At 40.5% G+C, this 26,700-nt stretch overlaps 1 protein-coding gene across 1 annotated transcript in view; it reads left to right on the top strand.

The window, feature by feature from the left end:
- LOC143103244 (cytochrome P450 2K1-like) overlaps window positions 1–26,700 on the top strand; it is a 36,563-nt gene that overhangs the window by 7,858 nt on the left and 2,005 nt on the right. Inside the window, exons 2-11 of the mRNA XM_076267063.1 lie at window positions 347–509; window positions 752–901; window positions 1,019–1,179; window positions 2,150–2,329; window positions 17,576–17,752; window positions 24,082–24,244; window positions 24,479–24,628; window positions 24,746–24,906; window positions 25,876–26,055; window positions 26,399–26,540. Of these exons, the coding sequence (XP_076123178.1) occupies window positions 347–509; window positions 752–901; window positions 1,019–1,179; window positions 2,150–2,329; window positions 17,576–17,752; window positions 24,082–24,244; window positions 24,479–24,628; window positions 24,746–24,906; window positions 25,876–26,055; window positions 26,399–26,540 (1,627 nt within the window). The remainder of the gene's footprint in view (window positions 1–346; window positions 510–751; window positions 902–1,018; window positions 1,180–2,149; window positions 2,330–17,575; window positions 17,753–24,081; window positions 24,245–24,478; window positions 24,629–24,745; window positions 24,907–25,875; window positions 26,056–26,398; window positions 26,541–26,700) is intronic.

Genomic DNA, 26,700 nt, shown 5'->3' on the forward strand with positions numbered 1-26,700 from the left:
TATATACTTTTAATTACTTTTTCTGCTGTTAGTGAATGTGTGTTTGTATTGTCTGTATGCTTCTGAGACCTTGAATTTCCCCTGGGAATCAATAAAGTATCTATTTATCTATCTTTATAATTTAGCTCAGTTTCTTTATATCTAAAAACAAAATCTTTAATATCGAAACAAATCTTTCTCAGTTTTTTCACAGTTCAATTCACACACACACACACTTCTATTCTTCTAAAAAAGATGTCAAAGGTTTTATTTGCCTGCTCTTAAAAACAAGATATTTTACATCAGTGCTCTCTCTGCCTTGCACAAGCATGGCGTGACGTTAATATCTGACTGAACTGACCCACAGCTCTCCAAAACGTACGGATCGGTCTTCACGGTTCGCTTTGGACCTACAAAGATTGTCATCTTGTCAGGATATAAAACCGTGAAGGAGGCCCTGGTTAACCATGCTGAAGAGTTTGGAGATAGGGCTGTCAGTCCCGTATTCAAGGCTATAAACAAAGGACATGGTAAAAGCACTATTTCCTTTTCTAGTAGACCCACTGTATATGGTAGACGTTTAAAATGAATTTGAATTCATAGCAATATACTGCTCTCCAAAGCTGTATGTTGATGTTGACAGTGAAATGGTCATGTTTTTGTATGTGAATGTTAAAATCTGAATGTTAAAAGTATTTTCTTTTCAAAGTGTAATATGAACTTTGTTCTTGTGGTTCACTCTACTCAGTCCAATTCTGATTCTGCTCCACAGGAATTATCTTCTCAAATGGAGAACAGTGGAAAGAGATGAGACGCTTTGCTTTGACAAACCTGCGGGACTATGGCATGGGGAAAAAATCCAGTGAGGAAAAAATCATTGAAGAGGCGCGATACCTGTCAGAGGTGTTTGAAAACTTTAAAGGTGAGATTAACACAAACTACTTCTTGCATTTATACAGGTTGTGATGCTAAGATGTAGACCTCAGTTTAACATGTCTATGGCCTACATGGTGATTGACCCTGATGTACTTACACCCAGGTAAAGCATTTGATACGACTCAGCCGGTGAACTATGCTGTCTCAAATATCATCAGTGCCATTGTGTATGGCAGCAGGTTTGATTACAACGACCACAGGTTCAAAGCCATGGTCAACCGAGCCAATGAGAACATCCGACTCGGTGGATCGCCAGCCGTTCAGGTGGGTTACTCTCAGCCAGAGAATGGCCTGATGCCAAGTTTAAAGGTGGTGTGTGGAGATCTTTTTTAGTTCAGCCTGAACCAAAAACAGCGACAGAGTGCAAATAAATAACTGTCATAAATGGCTTTGTTTTGTGTAGCACAGATTGTTAGCGTCGGTCTGATTCTATTGTAATGCCACATTGTAATGTATTGTCACTGTCAGTGGAAGAGTGCTGTGTGGCTACCTTCAAGATAACTGGAATCCAACATAATTGCACATTTTTGCTCCTTTAAACTCCCCCGCCTAAGGATGTCCTATTGTGAAATCATGTGGTAAAATGTCAGATGTAGATACTAGCAACATTGCAGCAGTGCAGTAAAAGTGCAATTCTAAGCTAGCAATAGCCTACAATGGTTTCTTGAGGGTGACCTTTTCCCCACAGAACAGCCTGCTGCATACTGTAGATTCACATGGAAAAATCCAACGTCATATGTACGCACTCTGTTAATGTGTACACCTCGCTGACATCAGAGTGCGTATATTGACTTGCAATAAGATGTCACACAGAACCCAGACAGGACAACAGACACAGTATGCAATGCAATATACAAAAAGTACACAGCGTGTAAATGTGTAGGACCCCCCCCCCCCTCCAAATTGCTGCTTTTACATGCGCCACGGCTGACTGTGCTACCTGTGTTTGCAGCTCTATGCCATGTTCCCTTGGCACCACTATGTTTGCAGCTCTATGCCATGTTCCCTTGGCACCACTATGTTTGCAGCTCTATGCCATGTTCCCTTGGCACCACTATGTTTGCAGCTCTATGCCATGTTCCCTTGGCACCACTATGTTTGCAGCTCTATGCCATGTTCCCTTGGCACCACTATGTTTGCAGCTCTATGCCATGTTCCCTTGGCACCACTATGTTTGCAGCTCTACGCCATGTTCCCTTGGCACCACGGCTGACTGTGCTTCCTGTGTTTGCAGCTTTACAACATGTTCCCTTGGCTCGGTCCGGTGTTGGCAAAGTGGCGCAAGATGAAAAGCACATCAAAAAAGCATATTGAAGAGATGAGGAAGCTGATCAGTGAGCTGCAAGAGACTCTCAACCCCTTTGAGCAGAGAGGATTTGTGGACTCCTTCCTTATCCGAAAACAGAAAGAAGAGGTAAACATTCTAAATTATACGGATTCCTGTTCACATATCTGGTGGTAATGTAATGAATTGTGGATATTTCCATGTCCCAGTTATACAGCCACTCATGTAGGCCTACAGATGCACAGGAATAATCAAATGCAATCACACTGACTGACAATAAATGTCTGTTGCAATATAAAGCTTATGTATATGAATTTCATGGTATAAATCATATTCGATTCACTAGTAGGGATAAGTAAATTATGAGGTGAAACATGCCATGGTCTTCCTGTATAAAGATTGTCCCTAGAGGTGCTAAAGATACCTTGTGTCTGTATTGTTTTGGCTTCTAAACTGGGACTGTGTTGGACAGGAATCTGGACATAAGGATACATTCTTCAGTCAGGAGAATATGGTCTACTCTGTAGCCAATCTGTTTGCAGCGGGCACAGATACGACAGGGACGACTCTGCGCTGGGGGCTGCTGCTTATGGCCAAGTACCCTCATATACAGGGTAAGAGGCGGAGTCGGAGAGCTGACATCAGATATTGATATCTGACTAGTGAATTGTAAAGGACTATTTGTTTTATCTTTTCTTTGTCTATATCTGTTCTTTGCTTTTATTTATTTAAGTGCATTGAATTGCCTCTGTGTGCAGCATAATGTGCTAGTTACCTGCCTTGCCTTGCATTTGCCTCACTAACTGCTGCAAATTTGCTCACTGAATGGTACAACAGCTTGCAAAATATGTGATTGAGCTGAGATCACAATCATATAAGAGCAGTAATTAAGTTGCCAGTGCTAACTTGAAAAAGAGACTTCTGTCTTAATGTGACCTCCCTGGTGAAACTAAGGATAAATAAAAAATGAAATGAAGTACACTGAACTCCATGGTGATGAAGTACACTGAACTCCATGGTGATGAAGTACACTGAACTCCATGGTGATGAAGTACACTGAACTCCATGGTGACTCATTTGCAGACCGAGTCCAGGAGGAAATGGGCCGGGTGATTGGCGGCCGGCAGCCAGTGGTGGAGGACAGGAAGAGTCTGCCCTTCGTGGATGCCGTGATCCACGAGACCCAGAGGCTAGCCAACATCGCGCCCATGAGTCTCCCACACACCACCAGCTGTGATGTCCACTTCCAGGGCTTCTTCATCAAGAAGGTTTGATCTTAGTAATTGGTAATCTATTTTTACTGTAAGAGTGTCATTAGACAGAGATAAAAAAAAGCAAAAAAGATGTCCAAAAGGTATGTTTTAAGGCAGCTGTTTTGATGCATCATCAGACTAGCTTTACCCCAAAAAAGCCCTGTGATCTCTCTGTGTCATTTGACCCCTGACCTGTGACCCCTGACCTGTGGCCTGTCCTGTAGGGCACAACGGTGTTTCCGCTGCTGACCTCTGTGCTGCGCGATGAGTCCGAATGGGCCAAACCATACGCCTTCCACCCTGAACACTTCCTGGATGACCAGGGGCGCTTTGTCAAGAGAGACGCTTTCATGCCCTTCTCTGCAGGTACATATATATATATCGTTGGTCAGAATAATGTACTTACCTTCCAAGAGCTATCATGCTTCTTTTAATTGATGGTGTGTGATTCTTAACTGGCTAAATTTTATAGACGTTTTCAAAATGTTTTTTAGGGTCTATTTTAACTGGTGTAGTTCTTCCAGACAGAACCCTATAGGTCTCTCTATTTAGTTTCTCTCTCTCTCTTTTCTCTCAGGTCGCAGGGTGTGTTTGGGCGAGAGTCTGGCCAGGATGGAACTCTTCCTCTTCTTCGCGTCTCTTCTTCAACGCTTCCGTTTCACTCCTCCTCCCGGCGTCTCCGAGGACGAGCTGGACCTCACCCCGGCGGTGGGTTTGACCCTCAACCCTTCCCCACACAAGCTGTGTGCAGTCAGTCGCTCCTAGGTTCCTACCACCATGTATATGTAACCGAGGTCGTAATTGGTCCTTCTCTCACGCTCACGGCCCTCGAACCCGCACACCTCAACACACACACCGGCATGGGAGTCGAACGCTCTAACCGCTGAGCTAAAAGCCCAGGTTTCCAACTCAGCGGTTAGAAGCGTTCTTAAGGTTAGGGGTGTGAGGATTTACACGGGCAACTAGCACTAGCTAGCTCAGTTCACCTCCGTTACATATAGAGGAACCTCAACACATGTTTAAATGTAAATATTATTTAGTGATGTAATACTGAGGTAGTTTGATTCATTACCTCATATTTTAGTCTGTATGGGGATACAGAGAATGTTTGACATTTTGGTATTGTATTTTGTTGTGAAAGTGTTCTTGAACTGAATTTCCCAACTTCTTTTTTTAAAAAAAGAAATCTACTCATTTTGTACAATATAATATTGTAATGGTATTCTTATTCTATTAAATATTCCTGTAAATCAGCAATATGTTGTGTAATTACCATTTCTGACATTTTCTTTGTAACTAATGCACCATCTTTAAATTATTTTTGATGTTAGTGTGTTCATCTACAGGTCAGATAAACACCACCTGTTGTTAGAACAGGACACCATTATGTTGGCTACAGTAGCCAAGAGACACCAGCTAGCTTGCTAAAACAAATTAGCTTGCAGCTGCTTTAAAAAAAGAAAAAAATCAACTTTTGAAGTTATCCAAAGAAAGAAATATTAATCAAAAACAAGTCATCCTTTAATAGTCCTTCATACTCTGTGTCGATCTTTTTTATTGTCAAAATCCTTTAAATAAGCATAGTGAAGAACACATGTCCAAAAAAACATACACTGACACATGTATACACACACACACATAGAAAATATGTCCCATTTTGTGCTGTCCTCTGTTGACCAAGAAAGTTATTGCAACACGTTTGTATCAAGAAAACCGGTTTTCTTGACTAAAAACACAGAAAATGATTTTAGCACACAAATAATATGTGGAGGAAACAGATCTTCAAGAAGGACAGGAACTAATCCTGAAGCTGAGGCAGGAGGTACCTTATTGCATTGCATGTAAATGCAATGGACTATTATCGCTGTTCTTCTTAATATTATTACAGTGCATGAAAATGCACTGTACTGTTCTTCCTAGGCAACTTCTTCTTCTTATTATTATTCCGCTTACTACTTTTTCTAGACGCAATTTCTCTTGAACAGTTTAACTTAGAAACTTCATTCAAACTTTGTAACGTAGGTATTCAAACGGACAAAGCTGCTATGTATTTTTCATCTTTGTAACTTTTATACTTTTTAAACTATTAAAGAAAAACGTTTTAAAATTCCCCATAGACTTAACATTGCCGATTATGACATCATAATACGGCCATTAAGCAATTAGAATCCTATGGCAGGTGTTCAGGCCACCTGGATCTCAACTGCCAGTCTCAGGCTTTAAGCATACAAACTGGCCCTATTAAGACTACACATCCTGTTAAACTGCTTCCTCTGCCAAAAACTGTTTCAAAATAAAAGTCCTCACTACAATATTTCACTGTTAAACAATTTAACCCTTTAAACTACTGAACTTTTTAACTGTTTAGCCATTGTAACTGTTACTTGTCATCAACTATGACTCCTACCCACTGTAGCTAGTTAGCATGGTTAGCATAGTTAGCATGCTAGCATGTTACCATGCTAGTTAGCATTTTTAGCAAAATTACTAAAAATGATTAGCTAAGTTAGCTAAGTCATATGGTTAGCATAGTTAACATGCTAGCATGTTAGCATGCTAGTTAGCATTTTTAGCAAAACTGCTAAAAATGATTAGCTAAGTCACATGGTTAACATAGTTAGCATGCTAACAAGTTAGCATGCTAGCATGTTAGCATGCTAGTTAGCATTTTTAGCAAAATTACTAAAAATGATTAGCTAAGTTAGCTAAGTCACATGGTTAGCATAGTTAGCATGCTAGCATGTTATCATGCTAGTTAGCATTTTTAGCAAAACTGCTAAAAATGATTAGCTAAGTTAGCTAAGTAACATGGTTAGCGTAGTTAGCATGCTAGTTAGCATAGTTAGCATAACTGCTAAAATTATTAGCTAAGTTAGCTAAGTAACATGGTTAACATAGTTAGCATGCTAACATTGTTAGCATAGTTAGCATGTTTAGTAAAACTGCTAGAAAATGTTAGCTAAGTAACATGGTTAGCATGCTAGCACTGCTATAAAACATTAGCTAAGTAGCATGGTTAAAAGAATTAAAAATCTTAGCATAACTGCTAGCAAACATTAGAGCCGTTCAAACTTTTAGTTATCGTCAAATATCTACCTATGCACAGCCATTAAACTATTTGAATATCAACATTCATTAAACTGCTAGAAAACGTTAGCTAAGTAGCATGGTTAGCAGGTTAGCATTGCTAACACTGCTATAAAACATTAGCTAAGTAGCATGGTTAGCATAGTTAAAAATCTTAGCATAACTGCTAGCGAACATTAGAGCCATTCCAACTTTCAGTTATCGTCAAATATCTACCTATGCACAGCCATTAAACTATTTGAATATCAATATTCATTCAACTTCCAGTCTGTCAACAACTTTTAAACTATTTACCTTCAACTTTTAAACGGTCTACTTTTAAACTATCATTAAACTATCTATTAAACTAGCTGTCTATCAACAACTTTTAAACTATCTACTGTCTATCAACAACTTTTAAACTATCTACATTCAACTTTTAAACAGTCTACTTTTAAACTATCAACTTTTATTAAGCTATGCAACCACCATGTCTATCCTAGCATCACCGTAGTAACCATCTCTTTATTATCTGTTTTAACTATACATGATATTTTACATCACAACTTTAGCATTTTCATGCACTGGTAATTCCTTGGAATTGCATTTCTAGTTGTTATTCTTCTTCCGACCAAATTTGACGTTCAAAGGCTCTAAAACCACTGAACCGTTCGACGTCATTCAACCACTCCTACAAAGGTCTTGAAACGGAGATTTGTTCTATGTTTTTTCACATTTGTGAACTTTATACTTTTTTAGATATTTATGATAAAAGAGCAAGAAATTCTCATAGAGTTAACATTGACCGCCGTGGCGGCAACTTTTAGCATTATGACGTGACCTGCAGCTGAAGATAATCAACAGCTGAACGCGAGCTACTAGGCCTACTACCACTGGAGCTGTGAATCTTTTGAACGCCTTCGCCTTCTGTGCCGTGGTCACTTTATTTGCTCGTAAAACTCTCATTCAGAGGCACATTTCTCTAATTACAGACAAGGTAAGTGTTCTGGTTTTTGGTATTGGAGTCATTTATGTCGTCAAATATTATGTTATGTAATGTTAAGTTGTATGAAATGATGGGTCACAAATAGCTAAACTAACGTTATAACGTTAGGTCACGTTAACGTTAGTGAAATAGTTAACGTTCGCACCTTGCTACGTTGATGTTATTTAAGGAAACCCACTGTTAATCAACGCAATGTCGTCAACTTTACAGGTTAGCTGTAGGTTTCGATAGCTAACGACAATCAAACGTAACGCACTAACATTTGGTATTAGGCTAACCAGCAGCGTTTTAACTATAACCAGAGCCCGTCTGTCTTCTCTGCCAGAACGTTAACGTAGCCTACTAATGCCTCTGGTTCTATTCAACATCAGGTCACTTTCCACAGGTTTATAGAATCAAGCACCTAGAATAGATTATGAATGCAGACTACTTGGTGCTTGATTAGGCTATACTGTGTGAAGGGACCTGATGAAACCCATCATGTGTTTCATTCATGGCACGTTACTCATTGTTGATGGTCATAACGTTATAGCTTCTACCGTTCACATTAAGTTAAAGCTAACAAATAGCCTATGTTACTGTTTTTATTTTACCAAATTTGTAACGTTGTACACCGCTTGATTGTGTATCAAATAGGCCATGACTACGTTTTCATTCTATGCTCCTGATTCTTACGTAGCCTAAGTAAACACCATCACGGTATGCTATCATAGTTCGGCTATTGATGGGTTTCATCAGGTCCCTTTCCACAGGTGTATACAATCAAGCACCTAGATTATGAATGCATTTGGTGCTTGATTATACTCCTGTGGAAAGGGACCTTATGAAAGCCATGAATAGGCTACTGTTAGGACAATTGCAGACATTCCTTGTATTGTTTTGGCATAACTGTTAAACTTGTTTGCTTTTGTCTTTTAGGTTCCAGACCAGTGGTGATGACCATGTATGACATTACAGTACGTGTGTGCCGATCTGTGTGCACACCTGTCAACCATACATCTCTGACAATGTTGCTAGCAACATACTACATACATTCTTACAAACATGTAATCTGTGCACATACCATTTAACCATACTGAGACTTATCTGAGATCTACACTGAGACATTCTGAGAACTATACGAAGGACTATACTCACTAACTATATGGAACATGTATACCTGTGAATCATGTCAACCATTCATACCTTTGAATCATTCCTGTGCTGTAACATCTGTGAAACATAGCTGTGCTGTTAGACCTCTCTTTTTAGACCTGAGCTGTGCTGTGTGAAAAATAAGATTCTAACCTAAGTTCTGTCTAAAACTGATCATCTGAAGGGCTGACTCTTTTATTCTTCAGTGTATATATCACCATCAAATTTGACCTAATACCATTAACTGAGGCCTCTAGCTGTTGCTGCCAGTTCAGAGTTACCACTGATAAAGAGATCTGTCTTAGGATAATATGATTGGCATTATCAAGTTCTGTATATATATATATACATATATATACACACAACTGTGATTTTTACTTCAAGCTTACATTGGTAAGTGTTCATTAGTGTATTCTGAGTATCATTCTGCTGTATTAAAACAAAGAATGTTGATCAATATTGAATTGACCATTTATTTTTACTGACTGTCATACTCTAAGCTAACATCTAACCAAGTAAGTGGTTTTCAAGAATACTGTAAGACTGTAATCTGAATAATCATACTGTAAGTAATATAATGTTATACACAGCAGTTTTTTTGCATTTACATGCAATGGTAATTCCCTGGAATTGCATTTTCTAGTTGTCTGTGGTGTTGTTCCTACTTGGCCTGATCTGATAATAATAATAATGACAATTTGATCACTATTATTACGTATTCACTTTGCTGACACTTTTATCCAAAGTGAGGTGGAGACATCAGTTATTACAGGGACAGTCTCTCTGGAGCAACTAAGTGCCTAGGTCAAGGGCACCATGGTGGAAGCTGGGAATTTCTGGGGGATTTTCTTACCACTTCTGCAACTGCATGCTAGCCCAGTTCTTCAGCCACTACACTACACTACAAACGCCCCACACATTCAACATCGTGATCATGATCACAATACTTTTTAAATAAATGTTTTACATCTTTTTTTTTTATGCACTCAATCTCCTTTGACCTGTTCAATATTTAACATTTCACAGTGAGACTCACTGGCAGCAGAGCATTTACAGATATTTTATTCCAATGTGCACCTGTCAGTGTTTCACAACAAATAATATTGTTTTTTATTATTTTGCTTGTGATGCACAAATGTTGTACAACTACTGTTTCCACATTCTACATCAACATTTACTTTCTTTACATCAGCACTGTGCAGAACACTGAGATCCTTTTAATTTTCTTAAACGTAAGACAACAGTAAACCAGAGGCTCTGTCTCAAACCTTTGAGAATGTTTATTTTACTGGAGTGCATCCTTGAGAGACTACAGTATTAATAATCAAACAGAGAGAATAGATATGAAAAGGCCCTGCACAACACAAAGGCTTTCAGTCAGTAACAGTCTGCAGCCAGTCAGAAACAGCAGCACAAATAAAACGTCATCTACAACTCGGTCAACTGAAAAGGTTTCAGCATTCACATTTTCCCTTTCAATATTTTAAATGTGGAGGTATACTTCTAGTTATTCCCCAAATCAAATAAAACTGTTGTCTATAAAAAAATCCTTGGAGATATGAAATATTATTTTGACATGACATGGATATGGACATGACGTGGAGCTACAGCTATATATTCTAATTGGGAAAATGTATCCAAGTATATAAAATGGTGATGGCTTTCAGGCAGATGGAATACTTTTCTAAGGCACTGTAGCTGATAACGAGTACATACCAAAAGGTTGGCACAGTTTGGCACATGGTCCTGTATCCCTGGCAAAGTTCATACAGTAGAAACCCGCCTCTAGCTCCTCACTAAGGAGTCTAGTTGGAGGCCCGGATACTTGGAGGAACCGGATGTGCTACTGAAGCGGAACGTATGCCGAAAAAATGAGCTTCCACCATAATCAGTGTAACTGGCTACAACAGAGGCGGCAGTAGCACGCATGCGCCGCGGACATTTGGTAAAAATGGACCCATCTTCTATTATCAGTTCAATTTGACTGACCCCATCCCCGGTAGCCTGGGCCTCGGGTCAAAGTTGGCAGGTGTGACAGGTGTGACACATTTATTTTAATGAGGGTGATTTCATCCAGTGCACCTGACGGCTTCAGTAAAATCAGCTAGTTCATTTTGTGTATTCTATTGCGTAGGCCTAATTGAAATATCGGGATGTTTGTCAAGCCAGAAATATGCTGAGTCTATTATTTTTTTAAAGGAGTAAATTCTGTGGTGGTATTGATATACAGTTAAGGTCTAGGCCTAACTACCAAACCAGTAGGCCTAACTCCAATATGATTATATGGCTTGAGAACAGGTTACACATTCCTTCACACACTGATAGTATAATGGTCTCAGGAAAATTAAGATATGTAATCAGAAACTTTCTAATGAGGAGACACTGCACTCAAAAAATCCTCCATAGAAATGCATGGGGCTAGTTTGTGACGCCAATATGGCCGTTGTATACACATATCCACCCCTTCCTCGCCAAAACGTTGACATGTAAATACATTTAGCCAATCATGTGGTGTGATGTAAATACATTGAGCCAATCATATGGTGTGTTGTGAAGACATCGTGCTAATCATGTGTTGTGAACTCGCTGCTGGAGCAAGGTTGGTGTCGTGAAGCCTTGCGTACGCGCATTTCTGCCGAATAGGATGCCCGATGAGTGCCCAAAAAGCGTTGCAATATGGCCGCCGATTGGAGGGACTTGCCTAAAAGGACTTTGATGTCATTATGCAAGGCAGATGACAACTTGTGACGCTTGCGTGTTGTATGTTAGAATCAGAATCAGTTTTATTGGGTCAGATTTGCGTAAACAAACAAGGAATTTGACTCGGGTTAATCTTTGCTCTCAAAGTACAACAATCACTTTACATTTAAAGAATAAAAACAGAAAGGAAAGTAAGAGTTATAAAAAAAATACATACAATAACAACACAATTTAAAAAAACTGCTACAGGATGCTACAGGATACACTGCATATATTAATGCATGATCTTATCTATCTCCCTTTTCAATGCAACTAGCGATTGCTGAGCACCTTTACATGTCTGCTTCATTGAGACACATAACTGCTGACATTTGAACAATCAGTGATTTATTTCACCGTTATCTCCTTACGCAATCTTTAGGCTACAGATGGAATTGTCGTCTGAGTGCTCCAGATTTGTGGAAAATCCCAAGCGAGTTACAACACTTATTTGTGTGTGTGTGTGTGTGTGTGTGTGTGTGTGTGTGTGTATGTGTGTGTGCACAACCTTACTTGCACAATGCTTTATGACTAGGCTACAGAAATCCAATGAGCTGACATTGCAAATAATAACTAAGACATACTCCAATCAAAGATTAATTAAATGACTTGCATTGCGAAAAAAATGAGCAAATATAGTTTATATGATAAGAAATTAACAGCGCTCTGTCGTATCTCTGTCTCAGCCGAACAACAGCGGTGTTACGGAGGGCATGATAAACATCAGTATTTAACATCCGTCATCATGTCTTGTTTCTCTGAATGATTGACCATAACCACATCCACATGACATCCAAGAGGTAGGCCTAGACCACGTGCTCAGACATAGATAGATAGATAGATACTTTATTGATCCCCAGGGGAAATTCAAGGTCACAGTAGCATACAGACAATCTAAGTCTACGCCTTGGACAAGTTCCAACACTGTGGAAGACATCATGTCTTACCCCTGTCCCTAAGAAGCCACATCCTAGTGAGCTTAATGACTACAGACCTGTCGCTCTAACATCACATGTGATGAAGACAATGGAGCGACTGGTCTTAGGTATGCTCAGACCCCAGGTACGCCATGCACTAGACCCGTTACAGTTTGCATACCAGGAGAAAGTGGGCGTGGACGATGCCATCACTTATCTTCTACACAGGACACATTCTCACCTGGACAAGGGAAAAAGTGCTGTGAGAATCATGTTCTTTGATTTCTCAAGTGCTTTTAACACCATCCAACCCCTCAGACTGGGAGACAAGCTCTTGCAGATGCGTGTGGACGCTCACCTGGTAACCTGGATTACAGATTACCTGACTGAGCGACCACAGTTCGTCAGACTGAAGAACTGTCTCTCTGACACTGTGATCAGCAGCACCGGAGCGCCACAAGGAACTGTGCTCTCTCCAGTCCTGTTCACCCTGTACACATCTGACTTCTGCTACAACACTGAGTCATGCCACATGCAGAAGTTTTCTGACGATACTGCAATTGTGGGGTGTATCAGGAACGGGCAGGAGGAGTACAGGAGCCTGGTGGAGGACTTTTTGCAATGGTGCAAACTCAATCATCTCAATCAACTCAACACTTTAAAGACCAAGGAGATGGTGGTGGATTACCGCAGGTCTAAGCCCACCCTGCTACCAGTCTCCATTGATGGGGTCAATGTCGAGGTGGTAAGTACCTACAAGTACCTGGGTCTCCACCTGTACAATAAACTGGACTGGTCAGCCAACACTGACGCACTCTACAAGAAAGGGCCGAGCAGACTGTACTTCCTGAGGAGGCTGCGCTCCTTCAATGTGTGCAGCAAGCTCCTCAGGATGTTCTACCAGTCTGTTGTTGCCAGCGTCCTCTTCTATGCAGTAGTGTGTTGGGGAGGAAGCACAAGGAAGAAGGATGCGGGGCGACTTGACAGGCTGGTAAGGAAAGCTGGCTCTGTAGTGGGAGCTGAACTGGAGTGTATTACTTCAATATCTGACAAAAGGACCCTGAACAAACTGATCAACATCTTGGACAATGAGTGTCATCCACTCCACAACACTATTGTTAAGCAGAAGAGCCTGATCAGCTGGAGACTTCGCTCACTGCCTTGCACAACAGACAGACTGAGTCATTCGTCCCCAGGGCCATTGAACTGTTCAATGCTTCACTTAAGGGAAGAGGAGAAATAGACTTCTCCGCATAGTCTGTCTGCCTCTTCACCACCTCCATGTCTTGAACTGTCTGTCCACTAGCCACTTTACATTTGTCTTCTGCCTCACTGTTTGCGTGCTATATGCACAACCCCTCTCTCTATGCCACAGCCGAACTCTGACCACACGTATACCTTCCTTAATATAGTTATATATATATATATATAGATATAGCCTTTATTCTTGCACTGTTGCACTGTTTGACTTACTCATTTGCACCATCACTGTGACACTCACTCACACAGAGCACATTACCTTACCTTACCTTATGCACAGAGAATCACAGGCTCAGTCCCTGCCTCAGTCATTGCAAGCGCATCTTGATTGATTAATCACCCACTATGTGGATACTGTTTTTTGATTTAGATTAAGTGTTATTTAGTATAATTTGTATTTTAGTATATTTAGTATTTAGTATATATTTATCTTCTACTGTCCTTATTGCTTAGTTGTGTTTTTTATATTATATACTTTTAATTACCTTCTGCTGTTAGTGAATGTGTGTGTGTGTTGTCTGCAGTGTTGGGCAAGTTACTTCAAAATCGTAATGTACTATGCATTACTTATTACTGTCATTTAAAAGTAATTTGTTACATTATAATATTACTGTCTCTGAATTGTAAGGCATTACACTACTATTGCATTACTTTTAAGTTACTTTCACCAAAATATCTAGAAATATGGATTTGCCATTCTAAATGCAGTTTATTACGTTCAATGCAGCTTGCTCTTCCAATGGAGGGAGATGTGGTATAGCATAATGACTGAGCTAGGCTTAAGGCAACAGTAGAATGCAATAGGCGCAGTGCTCATAATGCAATACAAGGAACAATCATAGTCAGAATGTTAAAAACCGACAAAAGGTCAAAGTCTGGTAAATTGTGATAGAAATACTGTAACTTTAAGGCCTAGGCCTACTCATTAAAACCAATAGAGAGCCTACTATATTGTAAATCAAAGCTTAAAGGAACCGTATGTAAGATTGTGGCCAAAACGGGTACTACAATCACTTTCAAATTACTGTAGAGCGGTGTATCCCCTTCCCCTCCCCTCTGACTGGCAGAGTTGGCAACCGGATGACGAAACACTACTGACTTTGTGATTAGTAGATAGGTGGAGGGTGGCGCATTAGGCCAAAACACAACATGACAACATCAACATCAGTTGAGGGCTGCAACTTCACTTTTTAAATGACAATATCCTGGCCAGACTACTGTTGTCAGTGATATAAGTATTTGAAATGAACATGATTTCTTAATGTCTATAGTGACATATCAGGGCAATTTTATGATTAATTGAAATACAATTTTTACATACGGTTCCTTTAATAAAGACATGTCAAGATGGTGGCCTGCTGGCCATTTCGGTGCCCTAAGTGAGTGGCTTTGAGTGAGTGACATTTAAATGATAACTCAAACACCTAAAGTAAAATAAAAGGCCTATTATTTACAGACCATTACTGTGTATTTTAAACATTAATTTCTGAAGAAATGCTGTTTTCTTATAAATGGTGCACTGTCACTTTAAGAGCATTGATCTTTACGTTGTCATAATGCCCTTTTGCCAGCTCTTGTTTACAAGCCTTATTTGTTTGAGTTACATTGATAGCACAATATTAACAATAATATGCACAATGTTAAGTTGTTTTAAGCAACCTTCATTGCTTTGGAAATGGAAGTATGCAATGACATGTTGCTTCACATTTCGTTTTGCGAATACAAGTGAATTATGAGCCTGGTATCCACCTAGCTATCTGAATGGAATGCGTTTCAGTCGACTCAGCATATCATGTGCTTCATGTAGCCTAAATGCTTGGAAAACGAATGATTGAAGACCCACCAATTCTAGTACTACGTGGTGATTGAGAGAACCCAAAAGGTATCAAACTTGCATGTAACATCGTGTTAGTGCATTTTGACATTGTAAACATTATTGATGAAGAGTGAAACGCAGTTTGCAGTAAAGCTACTATTCATTGGTTACATTTGGGTGCCCCCTCTGTCCTTTGGTGCCCAACGCAAAGTGCGTGATGCGCGTGGTGGGAGCGGTGGCACTGCCAGGCTACACAATCTTTTTCTGCATTTCTATCCCTTTATTCTCTTCAATTTAAGTTCACAGCACAAAGCTGACATGCACAACAGCATAGTTTGTGTTTTATCAAGAATCAAAAAGATTAGCGTGGCACTACTTTAGATGTTTACTTGTGCTATTTCGCGAGCTGAGAGATCTTTCGGTTTCGCACACAAAGTGCACTAACTATTATGTTCTTCATAGCCTTGTCTCTGACAAGCTGAAAATAATGAGCGTAGGCTTATGTCCATCCCGCAAATAGAGTCCGCCTGCGAGTCTGCTGCAGCCACAGTCATATTCAACCAGTATCAGGAGATAACGTTCTACTATTTTGACTGATTTTTTCTCCTCTGTTGTTCTCGCTGGTGTTTGCGAATATGTATCAAAACAAAACAAGCGCTTAATTTTGGGTTAAACTGCATTGTAACGCGCGTTACTGAAGTTTGTACCGAGTAAATATTACCCGATTTTTTTTTTGTAAAAAAAGGTGGGGGGTGACCACCTCCTTGATGTCCCTGTCAAGGCTGCCAGAGTCGTGGACGCCTCCACAGAGCTGCTGCTCTTCTTCAGGCCAGTGATCATCTTCATGCCGTCCCATGCCTCCTTCATGTTGTTTTCCTGCAACTTCTGTTCCACCTTCCTTCTGTAGTCCTCCTTAGCCTCCTTCAGCTTGACTTTGAGTTCCCCTTGCACGCGCCTCAGCTTTGCCATGTCCCCCTCTCTGTACGCCATCTTTTTCCTATTAAGAAGGGTCTTGACATTGCTGGTTATAATATCCAAGGCTTGTTATTGGGAATTGAAGTGTGAAGTGTGAAAGTGGGTCAGAGTTTGGCCATTTGTTGACAGGCTGTACCTACAGCAGTGTGAGCCATATTTGGAAGTAGGCTGTAGGTTTCAGGTCATGGACGAGATAATTTAGCTTGTAAACTCTGGCCCAGAGGAAGCGAGATTCACCTTTTCCATGGACACAATCTCACTGGCAGTCCACACACAGACACACACACACACACACCTGTAACATTTCACCTGCTCTGCATTGGCAGCTTTCCCAGGGACACACTTTCACTGGCAGTCCACACACACACACACACACACACACACACACACACACCTGTAACATTTCACCTGCTCTGCATTGGCAAGTTTCCCAAAAACACACTTTCACTGTGACAGTCCTCTCTCTCTCTCTCGCACACACACACACACACACATACACACACACACCCGTAACATTTCACCTGCTCTGCATGGGCAGCTTAGGAACACACTTTCACTGGTAATCCTCACACACGCAAAATCATAGAGGGATGTCTATGTAGACCTACTTACAGTACTTAATATCGTATCACCATACACTGTACAGATGCTAACAGACTCTGCTTGAGCCGCAGTCCAAAACCTGAAACTGGTTGAACAAAAAGCCAAAAACAAATTAAGCACCAATATTTCTGTGTAAAGCATTACATATAAGCTGGCATTATACTGTATTAGTGAAGTTTTACCAAATGCACGCTGTGCCACAAAGTCCTTTATTGCCCGGCCCGTGAACCAAATCAATACAATCCCTTGCCTTCTGCCCAGTGGAGAAACTGACGCTGCAGTACTTGTACAGGATAATCAGGTAAGGGTTCAGCTCACCTGAAGGGCTGAGGGTGGATGGAGGTGTGCCCATACCTGTCTGGGAGAAAGGTAAAGTAGTGATTGACTCGGTGATTGGCTCAGGATGTGGGCTTACCTCTCAAGCACGGATTGATCATTAACTTACTGATGGGTTGGCAGCAGTGCCACAAAGCGCATATGCCATTATAAAAGGACAAGACAAGAGCCAGCTCATAGACAGCAAGAACCTGGGAAAAGGACAGTGTTTTTATCGGCTGCTCTCTTCACTTGACCCTCTCCATGGCTGTACTTGAGGGACTTCTCCAGACCCCCAGCACATTCTCTCTGCTGGTTGCTGGGGTGCTGTTGCTGTTTGCCTATCTGTACTCCTCTGGCGTAGGCAGCCCAGCCAAAGGGACAGAGCCTCCGGGACCCACACCACTGCCCATCATCGGCAACCTGCTGCAGCTGGACCTGCAGAAACCATACGACACACTGTGCAAGGTGAGGATTCAGGGATTCTTCACCTGCATTAAGAATGTGTATGATGTCTATTCTACAGAAGGAGGAAAAGGTGCAGTGTGTTTTCACATCCTTTAAAGGGACACCAGGCAACGTTTTCGTGTTAATTACTCATCTTCGTAAGTCGGTATATAGTTAAATGACTCATTACAGGGCGAATGAAGACTCTCTCGCCCGCCCCTACTGCCTGTAGGAAGAATATCCCGCTTGCAAGTTCAGTGTATTCGACCCGCCGACCGAAGCAGGATCAGTTTACATCCTGCATACAGCACAGACGAAACGCTAGCGATTGTTGCAAACGTGTGTATGGCAGAGCCAGCGAAGAAGCAGCGAAAACCCTTGACGGAAGATGCAAAGAAAAGAAAAAGAGCTTCAGACTGAGCGAGGGAGAGTTTCGTAGAGAAAACGTGTAGTTGTGCAAAATAGCAATAATATAAAAGTGTTACACTATGTAATAAAAAAAGTGTTACACTATGCAATAATATAAAAGTGTTACACTCTATTGTCTCTTTTTGGCTTTTTTTAAAATAACACAATGACTACCACAAGGAATGTATCTTGGAGTATTAATAGAGATATAATCAGTACAAATTTCTTATATACTTACTAAATGCAAAAGATTAATTGATTTAAGATTATTAAGACTGTCACAGAGTGGATTCATTATTGTACAAAGGTGTGGCACTCAGTAAAAAGACAGAGCAAGAGCCAACAGAGGATACTAGGTTTGTTACATAAGGCAAAGACAATGATTGTCTGTGCAATAGGTTTTTAAGAAAGGTACATAGATCAGCAACATAATTACCAACCTCTTTGTCACACTCTAACTGACGTGAAGTCAGCCTTGTTTGTATTGCACACAGTAGCGGCTCCTGGGTTGACAAATAGGCGGGGCAGAGTCTGATGATCAAGTTTAGAAAAAAAATTGGCATAGTTCCAGGTCACCGGCAGCTGGACGCACACTAAGGGCGGTCCACGGGGATTTTGTTCATTTTTTCTTCATTTTTTCTTTCTATGGCTAGGCTATGAGCGAAATCTGGAATGGAATCCCATAATGTTACCACTTGCGGTCAAAATACCGTTTTGTTCATGCATTATTAACCTATGGTTAGCCTACTTAATGTTATTTTATTCATAAGAAGTGAAGTTTAAAATTTTGAGATTCCAGACAAATAAAAGCTACAATGTAGGTACCAGTAATCAGCTCATTAGCTCAGATCAGTGGAGAACTACTTTGGGGGGAAAACTCAAGAGGGAAACAAATTAACCGAGAATTCGTTGCGAAATCAAAATTCCAAGTGTAGGCTTCACGCCGCCTTACACCACTCAGCTCTCATAGTCAAGTTCAAGTTGTTTATTGTCATATAGGCCGGTAACACTTTATAATAACTACACACAATTCATCATTTATTAAGCCTTTGTTACTTATTAGTTAATGGTTTGTTCATCATTAGTAATTTCTAATGTATCATCAGTAAAGCATTTGTTCACACAGTTATAAATAGTTTGTTCATAGTAAATAAGCCTATATCTTAAATATGTTTATACATTATTGTTGATACTTAATAAATGATGCAATAATATGTTTTTGATTAAGTAATATTTCCATTATTTAACAGTTGTTACATACACATGCACTAATGATTAGTTAGGGTGAGGATACATATTTTATAAATCACATTTACAAATGAGTTATAAAGTTTACACTTGCATTTATTCATTTAGCCGATACTTTCACCCAAAGCGACTTACAGATGTCAATGAAATTAAAGGGCAAGGCCACATTGGTGGACGCCAGGGTTTGAACCCCCAACTTTATGGGATACTGCATGTTAACCTGGCTCCCTATCCACTACACTACCTCTGCCCAGTGGTATTACAACAGTCAATTCAAAAATATAATATAGATATACGTGTTTACTATGAACAAACCATTTTTAACTGTGTGTAAACATGATTTACAGATGAGAATTAATGTAGGAATAATGGATAGATAGATAGATAGATAGATACTTTATTGATCCCCAGGGGAAATTCAAGAATGCTTTACAAATGAAGAATACAGCATTTAATAATAGTTTACAGATGTTTAATAAGTGTTTAGTAGAAGAAAACAGAAACTCTTGCATAGTTGTAGGGGTTTCTATCTGGGCCAAGGTAGTGTAGTGGATAAGGAGCTGGACTAGCATGCAGTAGCCTGAAAAGTTGGGGGTTCAATTCCCGGCTTTCACTGTTATGTCAATGGCCTTCAATTTCATTGACATGTGTACGTCGCTTGTCTGCTAAATGAATGAATGTGAATGTAATCTTTACAACTCATTTAAAAAATGTGTTGCAAGGCATAGAAAGTCCTCACTTTAGATAAGCTCACAAAATATCATTAACTAACCACTTGTAACCCCTGAGTTAATCATGAATTATAGTATTAGGAAGTGGTTTATAAAATATGTATCCTCACCCTAACTAATCATTAGTGCATGTGTATATTGCATAATTTATTAAGTATTAACAATAATTCATAAACATATTTTAGATATAGGCTTATTTACTATGAACAAACCATTTATAACTGTGTGTACAAATACTTTATTTATGAGAATTAACATAGGAAGAATGCTTTACAAATGATGAACAAAGCATTTTGTAATAGTTTGCGACTGGTTTATAATAAGAAAATGATTTCATTATAAGTGGTTGTTTCATTACTTATTAAGTATAAATCATGTACTTACAAACATATTTTCTGGATAGGCTTATTTACTATGAACAAACCATTTATAATAGTGTGAACAAATGCTTTACTGATGATGAACTATGTATGAACAAGAAATTACTAATGATGAACAAACCATTAACTAATAAGTAACAAAGGCTTAATAAATGATGAATTGTGTGTAGTTATTATAAAGTGTTACCTATAGGCCTACTCATAAAAGAAATTATAAGTAACGAAATGATTGTGTTCAAGAGCCAGCTCAACTTTAAAGAGTAAATTAAAAGTAGGCTATTCATTAAGGATGAAAAGGTAAATATTCTGTGTGTATGGGGGGGGGGTATACCATGGAATGAGTGCTTGCGTGTCCACCGTGGTTTGTATAGAAATTAATATTAAGTGACACATACACGTAAAAGGGCAGTTTTTTTCAAGAGCTCCTTGGGGAATGATTTGGAAAAATTGAGGAAGCTTGAACTATCAAATAGGAAGGCGGCAGAAAAATGGCCAGTGAATGAAAATCTGTCGGTGGCGGTAACTATGATTGTCACACACTTCATAGGCAATTTGCGCAAAGTTAGAAGCGGCCCTGCGCTTATCCTGGACACCGGTATGTTTTGCACAAATGCACGGGACATCACGTAGGCCTATCGCTCTCATGTTGGCCACAAACTTGTCTGTAACCCTGTGTGCCTCCACTGCATCAATTGCTCTTTTCTGCAGCTGTGCATAGAGCACATCTACACGGGGCATGATCTTGTAGAACAGGTCTAAGGAATAAAAACTCGGGATCTAAGAGCATTCGAGAAAACCCTTTAGCCTCTCTAACTGAGATTGTATTAAAATCTCCAGATGTTTCAATTATTTCGAAACACTCCAAAATAATCTTTTAAATCTTTTCGGAGATCTTGTGAAAAAAGCGGAGAAACCATAAAGATCCGAGAAGAAGACACGCACTGAGGATGCTGCTGACGCAGCCTTTTCCATCACCAGGTTCAATTGATGTGCATAGCAATTACACGTCTTGCACTTTCTTACGCACTCCACCAGATGCTCCTCTCACGACACTAGCCCCATCAAAAGTCTGTGCAATCAGCCTTACTTGATCTGTGTCGCTCTCAGGTGAACAAACTCGTACACAATTTCGCACTTACACTGTAGCCCTCATCGAGTTGTGCTGCAATATTAGCTTTTCCCTGCATGGCTAATTTGCACAACTCAGATGCTAGCCTCATGTTTTTTGCCTTCTCTGATAAATGTCACACACACCTACACTAGCCTACTCCAAACATCCCCTTGTCCCCCAGAAGATCGGAAAAGCAAGCATGGAAAACAGAACATTTTATTGCATTCAGGACAGCTTCTTATCAGAAATATGGCCTACCACGAACGTGAAAATGTCCGATTAAATGACCGACTCTTGTCCTTTGTTTGTTGGTATACGATGTTAATGTCGGGCTGATCAGGTCCTAGGTCTTTGATAGCTAATTTAATTACAAACTCAAGTCTTTCGAATGAGTTCTTTAAGAGAAACTCCACACTATTGCACACACGCTGTTCACTCGCCATTTTTCAACTGTCTGCCTGACCTCATCAAACTTTGTGCGGACTAATACAGTAGGCATAGGCTACTACAGTACAGTAGGCAGTAAGTTCTGACGTCGTATAGAGTGGGCAGTGGCATGATATGCCCACCCGACCTTCTACCAAAGATTGTTAAGGCGGAGCAAGATACTTCCTCGCAGAGCCATCTATGGCTCTGCTTCGTCGTAGTTCATGTCTATGGGCGCGAAATGGGGATCGAATCCTGTCTGCATAAAGAGGCGTGTCGATGACGTATTGATGAGCGTACGTTGCAACCGGCCAACAGCAGCGGCATAAATAACCAGCGCACACCTGATATAAAGTCGATTTTCTCCAGACTGGAATGCTCAAAAATGCTAAATATGTACCTGAAATGTTCAGAACGGTTTGAGGATCATGAAAACGTGCCCGAAATTCACATTCCTAACTCTATAGAACCAAGACCTTAGCATATGTGGTACAATTCTGAGCTATGCCCATAGACATCAATGGAGCAGTCGCTGCCTCTGCTCTGCATAAAGGGGGGTTTTGACACCCCCCCCCCCCCCTCGTGCGATCCGGGTTCCCGGAAGTGGCTCCTGATGAAATATCTTGCTCCGCCTTAAAAATCTTTGCTTCTACTAACCGCGCTCTAGCTGCAGTTCCATTATCGGTCGACAGATTTACATAGACCATAGACAGTAAAAGATATGGACAGAGTCATCACGTAGACGTCAATCGAGGCGGGTGAAGCAAATTTCAACCGCTTCCTGTTGGTCGACGAGGCTTTCTGCGCAGGCTCAGGGGACGTAAATGTAACGTAGGCACGTAGTCTGACTTGTGTAACTCTTGTGATAGCTGCACCGAGAGATTGGGTATGTAGCCACTTACTTCGTTACCACCATGTCTACATTACTGTTCTAAATGTCCTAGTTGTTCGTAGATAAATGTGATTTAATATAAATAGCACTCGCCACATTCATAGCCTAGGCTACTGTCAATCCATCAAAACTTCGCTAAAATGTTGTGCTCCGATGCTTTCGTTCGTATCCAGAGAATACGGTTATTTTGCCCCTGTGCGACGCTTTCACCCGCTCTGGCTGTATGCTTATTACGTCACTTTAGCATTGATTTCGGAAAAAAGTTTATTACTCAGTCTGTAAGTCAGTTACAAGGTTATGACGCCAATCACACAATGTTGTATTACTCCGGAAATAGAAAAAGTTCATATAAAGGCTTAAAACGCTTCAGCTGTAACGTTATTTGATGTCAAAGTGGCGCCAAAATTGAATGGGCTTCAATGGGGATGGCTAGGTGTACTGGTCTACTATTTAGCCTCTGATCCGCTAGTGTCTACGCTCTCCGAACGTTCGCAGCAGGCGCTGTTCAATTTCTTTACCAGAAATTAAATGTAACGTTACAGTAGGCCTATAACAACTACGGATATGATCAACGAGATCTTTGCTATCTTTGCGAAATTTCTTTGCAAATCATACAAAAATGTAACATGATTGAGTACTTTGCCACTGATTACAATAATAAACAAACAACATTTTATTTAAAAAAAATATTTTGTGGATCTACTTTTCTAGTGGATGAATCTTTAGTAGGGCTCTGCCCCTCCTGCCCAAGTGAACGAGCCGAGTCTGATTGCACATTTCAAAACCTGTGGCCATGTGCTGAGGTAAATAGATTCACAACTAATTTAGACAAGAATGAAAAGAAATGTGAGCAGAAAGAAGGAAAAAGCAGGTTTTAGACGGGCAAAATATAAGGATCACCTCCATCAATGCTGTCTTTATAATTTAGCTCAAAAAAGCTCAGTTTCTTTATATCTAAAAACAAAATCTTTAATATCAAAACAAATCTTTCTCGGTTTTATCACAGTTCAATTCACACACACACACTTCATCTAAAAAAGATGTCAAAGGTTTTATTTGCCTGCTCTTAAAAACAAGATATTTTACATCAGTGCTCTCTCTGTGCCTTGCACAAGCATGGCGTGATGTTAATATCTGACTGTACTGACCCACAGCTCTCCAAAACGTACGGATCGGTCTTCACGGTTCACTTTGGACCTACAAAGATTGTCGTCTTGTCAGGATATAAAACGGTGAAGGAGGCCCTGGTTAACCATGCTGAAGAGTTTGGGGATAGGGCTGTCAGTCCCGTATTCAAGGCTATAAACGAAGGACATGGTAAAAGCACTATTTCCTTTTCTAGTAGACCCACTGTATATGGTAGACGTTTAAAATGAATTTGAATTCATAGCAATATACTGCTCTCCAAAGCTGCATGTTGATGTTGACTGTGAAATGGACATGTTTTTGTATGTGAATGTTAAAATCTTAAGTATTTTCTTTTAAGAGTGTAATATGAACTTTGTTCTTGTGGTTCACTCTACTCAGTCCAATTCTGATTCTGCTCCACAGGAATTATCTTCTCAAATGGAGAACAGTGGAAAGAGATGAGACGCTTTGCTTTGACAAACCTGCGGGACTATGGCATGGGGAAAAAATCCAGTGAGGAAAAAATCATTGAAGAGACACGATACCTGTCAGAGGTGTTTGAAAACTTTAAAGGTGAGATTAACACAAACTACTTCCTGCATTTATACAGTTTGTGATGCTAAGATGTAGACCTCAGTTTAACATGTCTAGGGCCTACATGGTGATTGACCCTGATGTATTTACACCCAGGTAAAGCATTTGATACGACTCAGCCGGTGAACTATGCTGTCTCAAATATCATCAGTGCCATTGTGTACGGCAGCAGGTTTGATTACAACGACCACAGGTTCAAAGCCATGGTCAACCGAGCCAATGAGAACATCCGACTCGGTGGATCTCCAGCCGTTCAGGTGGGTTACTCTCAGTCAGAGAATGGCCTGATGCCAAGTTTAAAGGTGGTGTGTGGAGATCTTTTTTAGTTCAGCCTGAACCACAAACAGCGACAGAGTGCAAATAAATAACTGTCATAAATGGCTTTGTTTTGTGTAGCACAGATTGTTAGCGTCGGTCTGATTCTATTGTAATGCCACATTGTAATGTATTGTCACTGTCAGTGGAAGAGTGCTGTGTGGCTACCTTCAAGATAACTGGAATCCAACATAATTGCACATTTTTGCTCCTTTAAACTCCCCCGCCTAAGGATGTCCTATTGTGAAATCATGTGGTAAAATGTCAGATGTAGATACTAGCAACATTGCAGCAGTGCAGTAAAAGTGCAATTCTAAGCTAGCAATAGCCTACAATGGTTTCTTGAGGGTGACCTTTTCCCCACAGAACAGCCTGCTGCATACTGTAGATTCACATGGAAAAATCCAACGTCATACGTACGCACTCTGTTAATGTGTACACCTCGCTGACATCAGAGTGTGTATATTGACTTGCAATAAGATGTCACACAGAACCCAGACAGGACAACAGACACAGTATGCAATGCAATATACAAAAAGTACACAGCGTGTAAATGTGTAGGACCCCCCCCCCCTCCAAACTGCTGCTTTTACATGCGCCACGGCTGACTGTGCTACCTGTGTGTGCAGCTCTACGCCATGTTCCCTTGGCACCACTATGTTTGCAGCTCTACGCCATGTTCCCTTGGCACCACTATGTTTGCAGCTCTATGCCATGTTGCCTTGGCACCACTATGTTTGCAGCTCTACGCCATGTTCCCTTGGCACCACTATGTTTGCAGCTCTATGCCATGTTGCCTTGGCACCACTATGTTTGCAGCTCTACGCCATGTTCCCTTGGCACCACTATGTTTGCAGCTCTACGCCATGTTCCCTTGGCACCACGGCTGACTGTGCTTCCTGTGTTTGCAGCTTTACAACATGTTCCCTTGGCTCGGCCCGGTGTTGGCAAAGTGGCGCAAGATTAAAAGCACATCAAAAAAGCATATTGAAGAGATGAGGAAGCTGATCAGTGAGCTGCAAGAGACTCTCAACCCCTTTGAGCAGAGAGGATTTGTGGACTCCTTCCTTATCCGAAAACAGAAAGAAGAGGTAAACATTCTGAATTATACGGATTCCTGTTCACATATCTGGTGGTAATGTAATGAATTGTGGATATTTCCATGTCCCAGTTATACAGCCACTCATGTAGGCCTACAGATGCACAGGAATAATCAAATGCAATCACACTGACTGACAATAAATGTCTGTTGCAATATAAAGCTTATGTATATGAATTTCATGGTATAAATCATATTCGATTCACAAGTAGGGATAAGTAAATTATGAGGTGAAACATGCCATGGTCTTCCTGTATAAAGATTGTCCCTAGAGGTGCTAAAGATACCTTGTGTCTGTATTGTTTTGGCTTCTAAACTGGGACTGTGTTGGACAGGAATCTGGACATAAGGATACGTTCTTCAGTCAGGAGAATATGGTCTACTCTGTAGCCAATCTGTTTGCAGCGGGCACAGATACGACAGGGACGACTCTGCGCTGGGGGCTGCTGCTTATGGCCAAGTACCCTCATATACAGGGTAAGAGGCGGAGTCGGAGAGCTAATGCATTTCCCTTCAAATTCATCTTGCACTGAAAGTATTTTGCTTAGACAGAACTGACATCAGATATTGATATCTGACTAGAGAATTGTAAAGGACTATTTGTTTTATCTTTTCTCTGTCTATATCTGTTCTTTGC

The sequence above is a fragment of the Alosa pseudoharengus genome, unplaced genomic scaffold (genome assembly GCF_046254945.1).
Source record: "Alosa pseudoharengus isolate Yale_2024_CS ecotype anadromous, Long Island Sound unplaced genomic scaffold, YU_APseudo_1.1 YU_APseudo_1.1_scf_4, whole genome shotgun sequence".
NCBI lineage: Eukaryota > Metazoa > Chordata > Actinopteri > Clupeiformes > Clupeidae > Alosa > Alosa pseudoharengus.